The following is a 17066-nucleotide window of genomic DNA, read 5'->3' on the forward strand; positions in this document are numbered from 1 at the left end:
ACAGCTTCGTCGGGGCTCAGACATGTCCTAGTAGCCACACAGGTGAGGTTTCTGCCAAACCACGGCTTCTCATAACCCCAGGAACAATGGGGCAAAGAATTAGAACATTTTAACAACACACCCAGTATTGTATGCTAGATCCTAGAAGTATATAGCTATCTTTTATTTTTCAGGGCCTCAAAGCGGATATTGCCTAGGATCTCTGGACTCAAGACTTGTGGATGATGCTGGAACTAGTAAGGCTGTGATAACTTTTGAAAGTGGACTCTGCCTTCTGGGCCCATGAGCCTTTGAGGAGGTAGAATGCCATGATTTGAATCTGGAACATCCCTCACAGCTCATGTTTTAAAGATCCTCTGCTGCTGATGGTGTTTGAGAAGACTGAAAACTTTTGCTTTTAGTACCTGGCTTGGGGAAGTTGAATCACTGGAGGCTGGTCCTTTGGAGTATATTATCTGATCACTTCCCATCTTGTTCTCTGCTACCTGGCCTGCCATGATGTGAACTGGACTGTCTTGTTATTCCTTCTCTGGGATAAATTGAGCCCTCTGAGGACATGAGCCAAAACATATCTTTCACAATAAAATCCTGGTCATGCTGGTTTTTGATTTTTCTTTAAACTCCAACGAAAGTACAAGAGAGACAGATACCCTGGCTCGAGCAATCCTAGGAGGCACAGGCAGAACCTGGGATGTTTGGTTTTCAGAAACTGCTCTCTTGGCCCCTTCGAAATGTTTGAACTCTGGACTGGTTTGCAGGGAAAGCCCCTTGCTTTCAGCCTCAAAACTGCCAAAGCATTCCTTCTCTTCCCCCTGCTCAAGGGAAGCTTACTTATTTGTTCTAAACCCTGGTCCATTTTGAAGTCTCTCCCTCCTTCACCCTTTATAGAGCTTCTTGCTATAAGAATATTTAGCCTAAGTGTGATTCTTACTGTAACAGTATTTTCAGCCAGTCTTCCTGGCTTATTTTCAAGGCTTCTGTCAAGTGTGAAGGGGAAGGGAACCCCATAAAATACACCCCCATTTTCCCCTCTAGGGCAGCATGTAATGGGTCCAGAAAGTCACCTTCTGCTGTGGCACTGCAGAGCTGAGCTGAAAACCTATCATTCATAAGAATGGTTGGAAAATAGACATCGTTTTCTTTACAAACATGAGAAAAAAAATTATAAATTTTCCTACTCAGTTCACCTGTGTTGAATTCAGGGTTTAGGCTTTACTCTCAAAATGCCTTTCCTGCCTCAGGTCTGCACACGGCCCATGTTGGGAAGGAGAAGACAAGACAGTGGCTGAGGAGAAAGGTAATGTGGTTCTTTTATTTGCAACTATACCAGCAGCATGGTGTAGGGGTTTATTCATACAACTGTAATATGAAGTTAACTGCAAATCTAGTTCCCCCTAACAGAATGCCATGTTTCTAAGATGTCTCTGGGGAGGACTGTCTTAGTAGAGACCTCTCCCCACAAAGCAGGCAGAGTATAATGGGGGAACCAAATTATAGCTGGATCATGCAATGAAAATGGCCAGAGGCAATGTCACCCCAGATGACTCACAACCACTGTAAAGGTGACTGAGAAACCTAAGCAAACTAGCAGGTTGGTACCACCCTCCGCCTGCTCCTCACATGACACGGGGGTACCACATCACATGGCACTTTCTGGAGTCCCAGGCTTGTCCTGGAACGCTGGCATCACACCATGGTCATGACCTTTAAGGCTGCTGGCTGGAACCTTCGGATCTTCTTCTTCAGGGCCTTGGAGGCCTTGATGCGGCACAGTTTGGGCACAGGGGGCAGGGGTGGCCTGGTGCCTCCTGGGGCCCGAGGGGACTGCTGAGGGGGCACCCGAGGCCAAGCCCATTCCCCTTGCCCAGCCGCTGCATTGCCTAGTGCCAGGCCGCGGCGGCTGGCCTGGACACAGCCTTCTGAATCGTTGCTGCTGGACTCGTCCCCAAAGCGGTTGGCAGTGTGGTCACTTGCCTCCTCGTCCTCGCTGGTTTCGGCAATGGTAGAGTGAAACAGTGAGGCGCACTCTGCAGAGTGCTCTGAGGGGTCTGACTCACTCCTCGCACAGGCATCCTGACGGGCAAGTGTGGGCCTGCTCTGGGCCCTGGGACCACCTGCTCTCTTGGCTGGGGACCTAGGGGGTCCCAAACTGGGCCCGGGTCGGCTGGCTGAACGGGCTTTAGCTGCTGAGATCTCCATAGTGGATTGCCACCTGCGCTGCTTCCGCCTGGCTGCTGAGCCGAGGAGGGCTGCCTCCATTGGGTAGAGAGCTTGTGATGATGCTGGGTAACTTTCCCTCTGCGCCACCACCAGGGGGACAAGGAAGGGCACGGGGTAAAGGGTGGATTCGGAGCAGGAGCGTCCAGGAGGCTCTCCGGCTGGTGTGGGCCTCCTGCTGAGACATCCCTGCTGGGGTCTGGAGGAGGGGTCGAGCTCTGTGGGCAACGCAGCGTGAATGCCTCGCGGTCTCTCCAGATGTGGTGGAAGCTGTTTCCCCAGACGTGGTACTTTCTCGCTAACTCTTCTTCTGACCTTCATGGCCTTGTTTTGGGGAGAGCCCATCCTCAGCCTCATTGGGGAGGTTTCAAAGGGCCCTGGGGCCAGAGACGGGTTCTCAGGGCCCAACACCCTCGATGGTGACAGGACTGGTCCTTGGCCACAGTCATGGTGAGACTGCTGGGCCTGGGAGCAGGGGGAGGAGCCAACAGTATTGTCTCCAAGGACACAGGAATTCCAAGGTATGGTTTCCTCCTTTAGGGGGCTGCTGAGGGGCTCAGAACCCACAAGGGACACAGGCCCCTGTTGCCTGAGGCTGTCTTTGGCAGCACCCCTACTTAGTTTTAGTCCTCCCCTGTCATCCCCACAGGCTGGTTTCTCGAGCTGACCTGTACCATCTGACCTCTGGCCACAGGGCTTCTGTGGAAAAGCAACTGTCTTGCCTCCCTGCTCTTGACCCACATCTCTCAGGGGGTGCTCTTGGCCCCGCAGACGCAACAGCCTGTGGATGTAGGCTTCGGCTGAGCCCAGCTCACAGGCCGGCTCAGTTTGAGTCCTGTTCTCATTAGCAGGGACCAGAGGAGGCTCCTGGGGAGGTGAGTAGATGTCAAAACATGGAGTTTCTTTAGGGAGAGCAAAGAGAGGGCTCTGCAGAGCCACTGCATGGAGAGGGCTGGGGTATGGGTACACCTCCTGGCCTCCCCTGGCCACCAGATCACGCTGGTACTTGGGGTCCAGTGCATGGGCTGGGACCTCTATCCCCTGGCACAGGAGGGATGCAGCCTCAGTACCAGCTCTCTGGAGCCCCACTTCAGCTGGAAGGACTCTCTCGAGATCGCCTGGGAATGAGACCATGAGAAACCTGTCAATGCAGATATAGATGCCAAATTCCCGCTGCCCACAGACATGTGTAGAGACCCAGCTCTTATGTGTGGGGGTCCCTGCTCTTTTATTTGAGGTAAGGAGATGTCAGCTCAGTGCCCTCCCTTAACCGCTGCTTAGAGGCTACCTGGCACAGCTGACTGCTCCAGCATCCACAGCCTGATAGTGAAACTAGGGGTTTTACCACACAGATACATAGGCTGAATGGAGCCCAGGTGTGAGGGGAATGGAAGGGTCCAAGTTCCATCTTTTTCTCTTGGAATATCACAAAGGGCGTGCAGGGTGCTTGTGGCTTGATTGTCAGTCTAAACGTGCCACGTTTAGATGTGATTCGGATGTTTCCTCCCATCTTCCAGATGGTCATTTAAAATCCCATCCCCTACCTCCCACTCCCTGTGAGGCTTAACCTCTTCCCCCACTGCTGTCCCTCACCCCTCCCGCCGCCCTCTCTCACCTGTAGACACTGGTCTGGGCCGGAACATGCCCCTCAGCCGGCCTGCATTGTCCGCACCATGTAGAAGCCTGCTATCTTCTGTGGGCTGTGGGCTCCACGCAGGAACAGTGGTCTCATCAGCAGAGCGGGGTCGCCAGTCCCCCATGCCAGACCTGGGCTTAGAGGGCTGGAGCACAGGCAGCCAGCTGCCCAGGGAGGGGGATAGACGGTCACTGCAAACAGATGCACAGGAGGTGGACAGGGAGCAGGACCCGGCATCACTCAGCTCATAGAAACCTGGGCAGAGCAGACAGTGGTTAGTATATCCTAGTCAGTGGGCTCTGGCCTGAAGATCCAGAGCTCCTTTCTCTTGCTTTTACTACCACAGGGAGGGGTGAGGAGCAAGTAGGCATGCCTGCGGGGATGGACCCAGAAAAAGAATGCTCCAGATTCTGCTGGTAACCTTGTGAGTGGTTCTGGGAACAACTGACCCGCAGTTATACTCAGAAGGAGCCTTCATTGCTTTGGGTATTCTCTTAAACATGCAACTGAAGAGGCATTTCCTTCTTGGAAGTCCTCAGCCCCTGGGATTGCTAGGTGCCTAGTGCATCCCAGCTTAGACTTCAAAAACCAATACCAAGAGTACTGATGAGACCCCCAGACTGTCACACCTGTCTTGTGACCACTGTAACCCAAAGACAGGGGTCCCTGTTTCCAAATTTCAACCCACTCAGAGAATATTAAGGAAACAAAAGTGACCTAGTCACACAAGCCAGCAGAGACTGCCAATGATGTCCTTCTGTAACCTCTGGGATGGGGGAGGGGACATCTCTGTGTGACTGGCTAACACGTTATAGTAAATATTTAAATAAAGTAGGTGGTCTATAAAATAACCATTCACATGGTCGACAGCCATCCAATGAAGCCAAGCATCCATGGCGTGTTTAATACTATCAGAAAGAAGATTTTTTTTCCAACTCATATACTATATATTTTATCTATAATGTGTGTGTGTGTGTGTGTGTGTGTGTGTGTTATTTAATTATGTTTAATTAAAGCTTTTTCAGGTCTTCAGTCAAGGACACTTCTCAGGCTGCCCAAGGGGCCTCCCAACTGTGAGGTCAGCTGAGGACACAGCCTGAAGCTGTCACAAGTCACACGTTGTCCATGAGGGGTGACAGTGACTGCTGTAGGGTCCTGGCTGCCTGGCTCCCAGACATCCAGTCATTATCAGCCATACCTGAGCTGGGCCTGCTGTCACTGTCCAAGGCCTCGCAGGGTGACCTGCTCACATCCAGCTGAAGTTCACTTATCTGCTGGTCCAGCTGGTCCAGGTGGGTCTTCAGGCCAGCATCCTGTCTCCTTAGTCGTGACTAGGAGATAAGGAAGGAGGAAGAATAAAACCCAGGTCCAAAGGTGAAACAGAGCTATCACAAACATCAGCAAGACCCAAACTCCAAACTCATGTCAAGCACACCTAACTGGCATCTGCTGCTAACAGGTGGGAAGCCACTTCTTGAGTCTCACGGAATGTGCAGTTAAAGATTTTGTCACCCCTTGGTGTGTGCCCACAGGTACACAGATACGCAGGCAGGCAGACAGACAGACAGACAGAGTAGTTCACACAAAGTGGGAGTGGGTTCTGTGTACACATACATAAACTAATCAGTACTGAATGTTTGATAAAAACCAATTTCTTTCTTTCAGCCTTGCACTTTCCCCAATCTCCAGGTCTGCTGGATACATCTTTTCTCCTTTAAGTAACAGGGAGTTGAAGGCAGACACAGGGGTGTGGCTTGGCCAGTGGCCAGCATGACGACTACTTTTCCAGTGGGTACTAAGTCAGAACCTCAGCAGTGCGCAAATTACCAGCAACAAGACACTGGCAGTCACAACTTCCTGTTCATTTGTGGTGGAAAGTACAGGGCCAGGGGGAGCTGAGTGGGATGCTGGCTGGGGCTGGCACAGCTGCCAATCTCAGCTGGCTCAGACTGTCCCCCAGGAGCTGACTCAGGGTGGGGTCCACCCACATGTGCACTCGCCCCTGCAGGATTTTTTTTTTTTTTTTTGGAAAGAAGATATTCTAAAGAGACAGAGGGCATCAAGAAATTTGGAGTTCCTGAGAATCTCATCTTGGTAGAAAGAAAACGAGCCAGTGGCCACCTGGAGCCCAGACTTGTCCCCAAGAAGGGATTACCTCCAGTCTGACAACCCACCTACCCGCTCCCAGGCACCTGGGGCAATGCCAGACTGACCACACCTCGCTCCGGACTGCTCACCTCTTCCTTCTTTTTCTATCTATACTCATGTCAGTACCCTAAGAGTGAACTTGGGGGACACCGGACCTTTGTATTGATCCCTCTTCTCAATGTGTACACACTGAATAAATGTCCTTTCTCAGCTTGCCATCATGACCTGCTGTTTGATTAGCCTATTGAGGATGGGTGCCCCCCCCCACACCTTGGCTTTTTAGGGCTGCTAGCTCCCAAGCTCTGACCCCCAAATCTACTAACACAGGGTCTGAGGGGGGGAGGGTACCGGAGTACCACGTTATTTCCTAAAACCATTGGTGACAAAGCTGAACAAAAGTTCCAGAACCAACACCTGGTCCAAAACCTGCTTCCATCCTCACAAACCTTCCTGGGATGACGAGGGGTAGAGACCATGGGTGTCCCTTTCCCACCCACTCAGAAACTGACACCAGGATTCATCGAGGGGCTGTCACGGATTTTTCCAGTAAAATCCTACCTTAAATTCATAGGGCCCACAGACATAAAATGCCTCTGCCAGGCCCCGCTCTGGAGGGCAAGTGTCTATCTGTCTTTCTCAATCTGGGCTTCTATTCTTCAAAGGACCAGCTGCTTGCCTTGCACGAAGGTTGACCCCCGTGTGCGCAACGGGACCAGCTGCTCTGCAGAGAACACCTGTTCAGCCAGCCCCTGAAGCTAGTTTCTAATTATTGGTTGAGGTCTCAAGATCCCAGTGTCCTTAGTAGCCTTAGGGCTCCTCTGCTGGGCTGTGAGTCCACCATCAGGACTGATGCCACTCTCCGTAAGACTCCCTCTAATTCTGGTTCAGGTTTTCATCATTTGCCTTACGCTGAACTTAATGGTCAAAGCCACTGTGACCAGCCAGGCTGGAGCTCAGCTGGCCACAAAGCCAGGCTGTACAAGTCTTCCCAGAACCAAGCCCGTCTATGGTCTGCAAACTTCATGCTAATTTCACAGAGGCTTTGGAGAACTTACGTAAATCCCCCAGAGCTGGGTCAGGATACAGAGGCCTGGTGCATGGGAAAACTAAACATAGTCCCAGTAGAGGAGATAGTATACCCGCAGACCCTGGGCTCCAGGACAGGCCTAGGACCTTGGGGCTTCACTAGATCTCCCAGAGGGGAAGTCAAAGACTTGCCATTCTAGGGTGTCACTCAAAGGGAGCTGGTTGATTCCTTTAAACGGTTCACTCCATCCCATAGAAATTAATCCGATTTTGTTTTACCTTCCTCTGTGGGTGCTTACCATTTTTTAACCCCAGCAGAAAACCAACCCAATTCAACAACAACAACAACAAATACCAAACCAAACCAAAACCAAAACCAAACAAAACCAGACCTTGATGAATATTTGTAGGATAAAAAAGTTCAGGATGCAGAGATTGTATCTAAGAGACCTCCTTCCTCTCCTCCAATGCTAAGAGTGAACAAAGGAAATGTACTATGCATGAACTACCCCTTCACGGCCTCCCGCAAACTTCACATCACATCAGACGGCAGTGAAGGGCCCTGCTCACAGATCTGGCTCATGACACAGTTGATTGTGACCCTGGAGAAATCTGGCAGGCCCCTGCTCTTGACCTTATCTGTTTCTCATCTGACCTCCATCTGCCCCCTGTGTGTGCTGGTCCAAGGAAAACACCAGTCACAGTTACGGAATCAGAGTGGCCTGCTCTTGCGGCATTACCACCTGAGCTTGCCAAGGGAAGGAATGGCTGTCACTTTCAGAACAAGTCATGGCCTGTCAACCTGGGGCAGGATGATCCCCATGTCATCTGCATCCTGTCTCAAGACACCTCTTCTCCTGGATGTAGCCGAGGCAAGGTAGAATGTTTCAGTTTCTTAGCACAGTGCTGTCCAGCAAGTGCTCCTACTTAAGCCCACGTGTGGGCCTGAAAGGTCACTTTTCTGTGACGAGTTTCTGTGAAAACACTCATGAGGCATTCTACTGTCTAATGGGCCACCTGTAGCCGACTGCGGGGTCAAGGGTCAGAGGGCATGGGATTTCATTAGCAGAGAAGTCTATCTTGGTCTCCGCTATCAAGGGTCACTGAGTTATCTAGCAAACAAAATTCCTCTAAGCAGCTACTGCTGAGTTCTCTTTGTGACTTTTGACACTGTAATTAGCAGGATGTGGTCCATCTGATGGACACCAAATGCTAAGCCCATCCTCACTTGAGAATCCCTGCAGGAGAGATGCTGAGGAGTTTAGGGCTCTTTCTACTTCACACCAGAACAAGGGCTGGGGACCAGGTGAGCTGCAGCTCTTTCCCCATCTTCTTTATTCAACAAGTAGCATTGCTCCCATCCACCCCCACCCGGCATGAGAAAAATGGTGAAGCGTTAAAGCCATGTAAAATTCAATTATTTTTCTCTTTTCCCATAAACCAGGTTTCAAGACAAAGCCTATGTGTTCCTCCTGGTCTCCCGGAGAGGAGGGGGTGTGTGTGTCAACAAAAAGCTTGTTTGATCTCTCCACAGGCTGCTGGTAATTGGAGTGCGAGGGCTCACAGATTGGGTTTGTGTATTGCTGCCGGGAGAGTTAATCGTTAACCTTAAGGGTCATGCTTGTAACTCATCAGTGTGCCTGCCTGGCTGAGGTCACGTGAAGCAGTGTGGCGTCCCTGGAAAGACAGGCACCTGTTGTAATGCCTTGGTCCTGTGGGTGCAACCCTCTCTGGGCAGCAGCTGGGCATCTCAGACTGGAGAGGACCGCCTGCTGGATTCCGCCCTCAGCCAGATATCTTACACTCAGGGAAGATTCCAGGTGTCCTGGGGAGTAGTGACTCAGACACTGGACTTCCTGGTTCTTTAGTCACAAACCCCCAACACTATTCTGAGCTAAAGCCGACTGGAACACAGCGATTTCGCTCTGAACTTTACCAAGGGCTACCCTCAACAAGATAGATCCAAATTTCACCAAGAAAGAAATCCCACTTAAGAGTTATGGTCACAACTCCTTCCCACTCTTTCGAGTGTGCATTATTTTGTTCTTTAAAAACCACTGCAGTACTAGGGGGGAAATCTCGTGCTATTTCTATAAACGGGTCGCAATTCTACTCCTGGGGCCCCCAGTGGTCTACAAAGGACTCGCTGAGCGCCGGTAGCCGAGAAAGCGCCACCAGTCCCCTCTCTCAGAGCGGAGGACACTCGTGTTATTTTTTTTAAACACGGATCAGGTGACATGCAGTCTCGGAGAGATGGTTCTCAGCCGGCAAGACTCCGCAGTGGCCCAAGCGAACCCAGTACAGTGCCCTGGGGCTCAAGTTCACGCTGTGCAGCCAGGTGACCTGCTCCCTGGATGAGGTCAGGATGTGCGCAGACTCCTGCCAGGCTGAATGGAGTCCACGCATCCCCACCACAACAGCGCTGTGTCTAGCCAGACTTGCGCGCAGCCGCTGAGGTGGTGCGCAGTGAACCCCGGGTTCTGCGCGCGGCTTTCCAGCTCGCACCCCGCAGCGCGCTCCCCACGCAGCCGCGCATCTGGCCTCTCCTCTCGCACATTCCACGCAACTGCGCCCCGATCGCGCCCCAGCACGCCCCCTTGGCCGCTCACGTCCCACTTGCTCCTTACCAGCTGCTCCCGGAGCGCGGCCAGCGCCGCCTCCAGCCTCAGCTCCTGGCCGCGGGGCCCTGGCGCAGGGTGCAGGCCCAGGGCTCCCCGCACGCGCGCTTGCTGCGTGGCGCGCAGCCCCTGAAGCTCCTGCAGCCCGGCCAGAGCGGCTCGTAGTCGAGCGCCCACCCTGCGCCGGTCCCAGCCCGCGGGCCCCTGGCCGCTCGGTGCCCACATCTCCGGGACGCTCAACCGCCGCGCCGCACGTCCCCGCCGCGTCTCCCCGCCCCCGACCGCAGGTCGCCTAGGTGGGGTGGGACCTATCGCTGGCCGAGGAGGGCGGTGTTTGCGACGCCCGAGGTCACAGCGGCCGCCCCCGGCCCGCCCTGTCGACCGGCCGCACCCTCGCCCAACCCCTGAGCCCCTGGGACCTGTGATCTCAAGAGGGCAGGCCAAGAGTCCCTCCGCCTAGGGACAGAGGAGAGCTTGGGCATAGGCTGAGAAAGGTTTTTACATTAAAAAAAAAAAAAAAAAGTCACATTACAAGAATCACATTCCTATTTGTAAGCTGATTAAAATGGAAAATCCTCTACCAGGTTTCCCAGTGTACTTGCTAAACCCGTGCTCGCCTCTCAGTTTACTGAGTGCAGCTTCACACACATGCTACGCACCTTTAAGGGAGCTTCTAGTAAGTTCCTGAGGAGTGCAGCTCTCACCATGGTGGTCACTTCAGCAACACTGTCTGGAGTCCAGCAGGAAGCTGCACACTCTGTCGCCCCCGCCTCCTTTACTCACACCATGCTCAGCCCCCCACCGGTCTCCTGTGGACAATGTCTTGGGTGGAATCCTACTATCCGGGTCTTTTGCTGTCGTTAGACTTCCGGGCGCGTCCATTTTGCAGCAATTTACTGGCCGAGTAGAGTGTCTATAGCCTTCATGTTTCTCCAGTGAGAAGTTAAGAAGTTGCCACCCCAACCCTGCACACAGGCAGGATGGAACTGCTTTCCCCTTCTTGGCTGTCTAACGAAGGCAGGAATTGTTGAATCGCTGGTGGCTACTAAAGAGACTTTTTTCCAAGTGCTCACCTTTTTCTCCGAAGCAGGGCTGGGAAGGTGCCCGTGGCACCCGCTGCCTCCATCCAGAGCACCCAGGCCTGTGGGGTGTAGGTGACAGTGAATCCTGAGGCGGGAGGAGGTGAAAGTATCTTTTTCCCTGTAGAATCGGCCATTCAGGTTCTCTGCTTGCTTTGAGTTGGTGATCTCCTTAGTAACCAAGACCAGAGTCTCCTGCAAACACTTTCCTGACTTGCAATTTCCTTCTCAGATGAAGGCTTCCCAGAATATTTTCTCCAGCATACAGGTTTCTGTTCATTTTACTTCTCTGTTTTTGGTTTGTTTGGTTCTGAGACAGGGTCTCAGGACCGCAGCTCTTTCTAACGACCATGTAGACCAGGCTCTCCTCTGTGTACCTGGATCACAGGTCCGCGGCACTGAGCTCGGTTAGAATTTTTACTCCTATGTTTACTTCATCACACCTATTCCGCCCCTCTTTTTACTGCTTTGTGTGATGACTGAGAAATCGCTGCCTGATTCGAAGTTGCGGATGTCTAAGCTTTTATAGTTTAAGCCGATTCCCTGAAGTCCTTCCTCGGCTCAGGCTGAGCTCTGTCCTTGATCCTCGTGGTCTTTCATTCTTCTGCAGATACATGTCCCACTACATCACAGCCACGAGCAGGAAACAGTGGGGGGTGTGGATCAATGGAGGATCAGCTGATACGGGAAATGGATTTCTATTTTCTGTCATATTCGTGCTTGTTCCAGGGTGGGTTCTGAAGTCTCAGAATGAACTCACATGAGCTCGCCAACCCTGTGCCTTCTCACTCCTGCCTCCTGATCTGTCCCCTTTATGTGTCCAAAGAATTTATGGGTCACGACGCCAGTTTCTGCAACGAGGACAGCATGGGTCTTGTTGGGGGTATTCCAGAACCTGTCAGTCAACAGGAAATGCTGCCTTGGGTTGAGTGTTCACGGTGCACAGACGTTGGTCCCTTTCCACACGATTGGGTCCTACTACTTTCAGCTTATTCAACCAAGCATCACGGTTGTCATCAGCAAACCTTGTGCCCGTGTTGGATTTGGTTTTGAGTGTTTTCTTCATTTTTATAGTGTTGCAACCCATTTTCCAATTTCATTTTTAGCTGTTCACTGCTGGGGCATAGGATTATTCTTGAGTGCTAATGCTTATACCTATGCCCCGCCCCCACTGCATAGCCTTTACAGAACGAGGAAAACTTCCCTCCAATCAGATGAGCAGACATGGGAGGGAGTGTGAGGAAAGCCCTGTTCTCTTAAGTTACTGATGGGTATAATGGGGTTTTTTTTTGGGGGGGGGGCGGGTCCTAGAAGTTAATTTGACAGTGTAGCTAGAAGACCTAAAACGAGTCTGTCCAGAATTTCACTCTGAAGAAATGACGGGGACAGCCACACTTGTGATCATCAGAGCTGTCGGTGTAGGCACACTGTGCTCGGCTTGGCAGTGATTGGGATCCTTAGCCAGACACTGTTCTGCAGGGGTGGCTCCTCAACTCTAACCTCTGTTTGCGGGACGGGCTTAATTAATTGTTACTATTAACTACAGTGCTTGAGTAGGCATATGGTGAACTGACATGCGTCTCTGCCACCGATGCTCTGTAGAGTCTCCAGGATCCCTCTTGGACCTAACCTGCCGGCCTCCTTGCTTCCTGCTGCCCCCATGTGGTCGGCTCCTCAGCGCACCCAGCATCCTCCCTTACATGCTAAGGACCTTGTTCTCAAACCTCACGCATGGGGGTGGTCCTGTGTGCCTGTGTGACCTTTTAGCAGTTCACCCTCCAGGGTCTTGCCTTTCTTGTTTCTCTCAGCATCCCTCTTTTGTGCTCAACACCTTGTTTTCAGACCCCCACCTTTCCTGAGGCTGTCTTCTTTTCCCAAAGGAAGATCGGGGCACTGGGTCTCACCTCCCCCGGTTTGCCTCTTGTGACATCTTTCAGAACATGGTACAGCGAGCTTTTTATTTCTATTATAGCTCACTTTTTGTCCCACTACTGGGCTGTGAGGAGGTTGGGACTGGAGAGCTGTGTTCCCTTTAATGAGATATTTTAGAAACTTTGACCCTGTACCTGGCTCTCAGTAATAGTCACTAAACACACACACACACACACACACACACACACACACACACACACACACACTGACTTGTTTTTCATTGGCTGGAATGGATCTTTAAATATTGTATTTATTGGCCTTCTTAAATAATTTCTTATATTGCCCTTGAAGTGATTTTATTACCAACACAATATGGAAGATACAATAGATGTGTTCAGATGGCTGGTGTCTTCTTTCTGGTCCCCGGGAGCTGAGGCTTTTCTTGTGTATGCTTCCTGAAGTCTCTCAGTGTCTACTGTCCACCCCTCAGTCTATTCTCTGTCTTCTTCATTCCTAATATACATCTGTAGAGCACTGTGCATGCAGTAAGCTCTTAGGCCGTGCAGTTTTAGTTCTGGCTAACTTTCCCTTTAAGTAAGTACTCCCGTACTTATTCCATCCCATCATCCAACTGACAGATGGCCGGCTATATCCTTTCTTCTTCCCACAGCAAAGCTGTGAAGATCACCTTTGCACACATGATGCCACTCAGCCAGATTAAATCAGTAATTGTGGTATTGCTGAAGGCAACCATCGTTCGGCAAGGGGAATCTGTTCAGATGCCCAGTCAATCAGCGCAGACTCCCCTTATCTGTGAAATGATCTCATGAAACCTCCCCCCTGAGGATCCGCTATCCACCCCCATCCCCAGCTCAGGGATAGCACCTCCTCTCCCTCCTGGGTGGTTCTATTGTAAGAGGGTCAGCTGCTCACAGAAGTAGGAGGTGCACCACTGTGGGGTGAGATGACTTCATTAGAGGCAGCTCACTTGACAGCTGATCTCAGCCACTCTTTTAAAAAAGGAGACAGCACTCTGTCTTCAAGGTGTTCCATGGGAGCACTTCAAGTTGAACTCATGTCCAGGGTGGAGGAAACGACACAGCTGTGTCATCACAAGAGCTTGGAGTCTCCCCACCATCTGTCTTGAAAGCCCTTGGATGTGAGGGAGACACCAGGTAAACACACTGGTTGGTTACAAGCTCCGCAGCCGCCAGGGCACCAGACCCTGTTACTTGTGACGAGGTCTCCCAGTGGCTCTTCATGGCTCCTAGGTGCTATGAGAAGTTATGTAGGTTGGTTTTCTAGTATGAACTGCAACTCAATGGCTGGCTATCAGATGCACTCTCCTGTGTCCAGAGGGCAGTATCAGGACCGGCCCTCCTTGAGAGTGAACCACGAAGAAGCTGTCCCCATGGAAGAAGTCAACCAGGTGTCAATACAGCTCCCACCTTGAAGCTCCTGGGAACAATAAGAAAGTTGGCTGTATGGTTGAAATTCCCAGTGTGCTTTGCCAGCAGCTGTTGTATCCCTCAGAAATGCTGCCACACCCCAGACTCTGGTGTTCTGACTTGATGTTAAAAGACACATTAAGCTCCTAATTTGTTAAGGCCCCGTGGAAGAGCCAGATGAGTGCCTGATTCTAATTTATTACAGACATGAACCCTTATCTCGAGCTTCTGCCACATTAAAGCCCTGTCAAGGAGCCAGATCCTTTATGACAGACATGAAGACTTGCCTGGATTGATTTCTTTCTAGTTCAGCATCCCATATTATGACTCAGCGGTATTTCAATCAGTACTCCTTTCTTGAGGACCATGCTGAGGGGAGAGACTTGACTGTCAAAACCTTGGGAAGACGGTGACCTGTGCTGGGCTTGGGGCTAGGATTACTGTTCCATTGGAGCAGGGTAGCACCAACAGTGGGAAATGCACCATGCAAACACAGGTGTGATGTGTGAATAGGTACATGTATACACATGTGTCTGAACTAGTACATACATTGTTACTAGTGTATATGTGACAGTACATGCATAGCTGTGCATATATGCATAAGGTATATATGCATGTCACACTAATCTGTGGCCTGTGGTGACTGTATGCGTGTGATGGTATATGTATATGCATGTAGTATGTACATGAGTGTGTATGTATGTATGTGTGCTGTGTATGCACATATGTATGTGAAGCTTGTGTAACATGTATGTGTGCTTCTGAATATGTGTGCTGTACATATAATGTATGTGCACACATACATGCAATGCATCTGTGTACATGTGCTATGTGTGAATATATGTATATATGTGTGTGTGGGTGTGTGTGTGTGTATGTGTGTGTGAACATATATATACATATGCTTGTATTTTTCTGTATTGAGAAGCAGAATATGTTGTCCTACAGTTAAGTAATTTTTAATCATTTTATTTAGTGTTTGAGAACACAGTTATAAAACCGTGGGCTTATGTAAGAAAAATAATTGTATTACAGATAAAACTGCCTTTCACCTCTAGTTGTGTGTGTGTGTGTGAGTGTGTGTGTGTGTGTAGGTGTATGTGTGTGTGTGTGTGTGTGTGTGTGCATGTGTGTGTGTGTCACTATCTGTTGGGAATTATGCCCAACCCCCACCTGCTAAGGGTTAGCTGAACTATCTGCTTGCTTGCCTTAATTTTGGGAAAACACAACTTCCTTTGTAATACTAATGTCCAGTCACAAGTCTACTCCACACCTGTTCCTGTTCCTGCTTGGTAACTTCAAGATAGACTTCACCCCAGGGGGTGATGTCTCCACCCAGCAGCTAGGGAATTTGCATACTGCCTTTGTAACTGCCTTTGTAAGCATATATCTGGAGTTGGAGCCAGTTGCCATTGGAGCTGGAGATGGAGTAAAACACTTCTGGTAACATGAATAATTGAGTTGTATTGCCTTTCTTTCAAACCCTACCAGGCCTTCGCCCGATTCGGAGTAGGGGTTCATGATTCGGGCACCACAACTATCTTTAAACATGATATATTTTTGTGATAGGTGACCCCTAATGCCATGACTTTTATTGGAAATTTAACTGGGGTATTCACAATTGGTGTGCATGAGCTCTATACTGAACTATGTTATATGAAACAAAAGAAACTGGGTCCCAGTTAATGCAATCAGGGGTACAGCATGTGCACCCCAAACTGACTGAAAGGTGAAATTGTAGAAGTCACAGTGTCTTTAAGTGGGAATTTGAGGAGGCCAATTGGGATTAAGTAAAGCAAGTGCCTGACTTAAGCCTGGACCATCCAGGTTGGAAGTACTCCCTTTCTTAAGGACGCAAATAAAACATCCTACACACATTGCCATAATGGTTGGTTTGGATGGCCAATTCGATGAGATTTGGGATAATCTAGGAGACATACATTCCCCTGGATACCACGAGCACCTCATCTGAACGTCAGCTACTATTCCCAACCCAATGCCACTGGTTTCTGCCATCAGCACCAGCCTATGCTCAGCCTCAGCTAGGTTCTCGGTTCTGGCTTCCGACCTGACATCTCTGGCCCTGCTGTACCATGTCTACTGGGCTCAAGGCACATGCCGGTTTCAGTATGGGTGTGGAAATGGCTCTCTCATTACTCCCATCACCTTCACTGGGCTTTCTTAGACCCAGCCACTGCCATACAATCGCGCCATGAACATTGTAAATAAAGCAACCACATTGTTCTAGTTAGCTTTCGAAGGCTATGATAAGACATTCTGTCCAAAATAATCAAACAAACCGACACACCAAAATAGCAACTTGGAGAAGAGAAAGTTTATTTTCAGCTTACAATTTACAGCTTACAGTTTGTGGTCCAGTGGTAGAGGGACTCGAGTTCTGTGCATGTGAGAAGGAGCTCCAGGTAGAAACTTGGAGGCAGGAATTGAAGCAAAGGCCATGGAGGCTGCTGCTTACTGGCTTGCTCCCCACGGCTTACATGGCCTGCTTTCTTATATAGCCCAAGACCACCTGTGGAGAGTAACACACACACACACTGAGCTGGACCCTTCCATATAAATCATGAATCAAGAACATGCCCTCCAGACTGGCTACAGGCTAATCTTGTGGAAGCATTTTTATTATTTTCTCAATGGAGAACCTATATCAAGTTGACAAAAAAAAAAAAATCAAAACAAAACCCAACCAGCTCATATGTCACTCAAACATTACTTCATGAGCTCAACCAAATGTAAATATTAAAATTTAATTACATAATCCCAAGAAACAAGGAGCTAAGGAAGATTGGACATCATGTGGCTTCCTTCCTGTTGCCCCTCCCTCTACTACCTACTTGTGGCTCCCAAGCCCTGTGCTCTTTTGTTTACAGTGATGCCATTTTGTCTCACAGTGACATCAGGGCTCCTGTCTGTGTTTCCATTGTGCAGTGGGTGATCTGATTTCAGGAAGTGTCTCAGACCACGGCCAGGTCAATGTGGAACATCCAATTTAGCCACTTCAGGT

At 50.2% G+C, this 17066-nt stretch overlaps 1 protein-coding gene across 1 annotated transcript; it reads right to left on the reverse strand.

Moving 5' to 3' along the window:
* Positions 1-1463: 1463 nt before the first annotated feature.
* Positions 1464-9870, reverse strand: DACT2 (dishevelled binding antagonist of beta catenin 2; the record flags this gene model as incomplete). Its single annotated transcript, XM_080941528.1, has 4 exons — positions 1464-3335; positions 3833-4108; positions 5052-5184; positions 9655-9870. The coding sequence occupies 4 exons, from the start codon at positions 9868-9870 to the stop codon at positions 1687-1689; spliced, it is 2274 nt and encodes a 757-aa protein (XP_080797654.1). The 3' UTR covers positions 1464-1686.
* Positions 9871-17066: the final 7196 nt, after the last annotated feature.

The sequence above is a fragment of the Micromys minutus genome, assembly GCF_963924665.1.
Source record: "Micromys minutus genome assembly, chromosome: 30".
Lineage (NCBI taxonomy): Eukaryota > Metazoa > Chordata > Mammalia > Rodentia > Muridae > Micromys > Micromys minutus.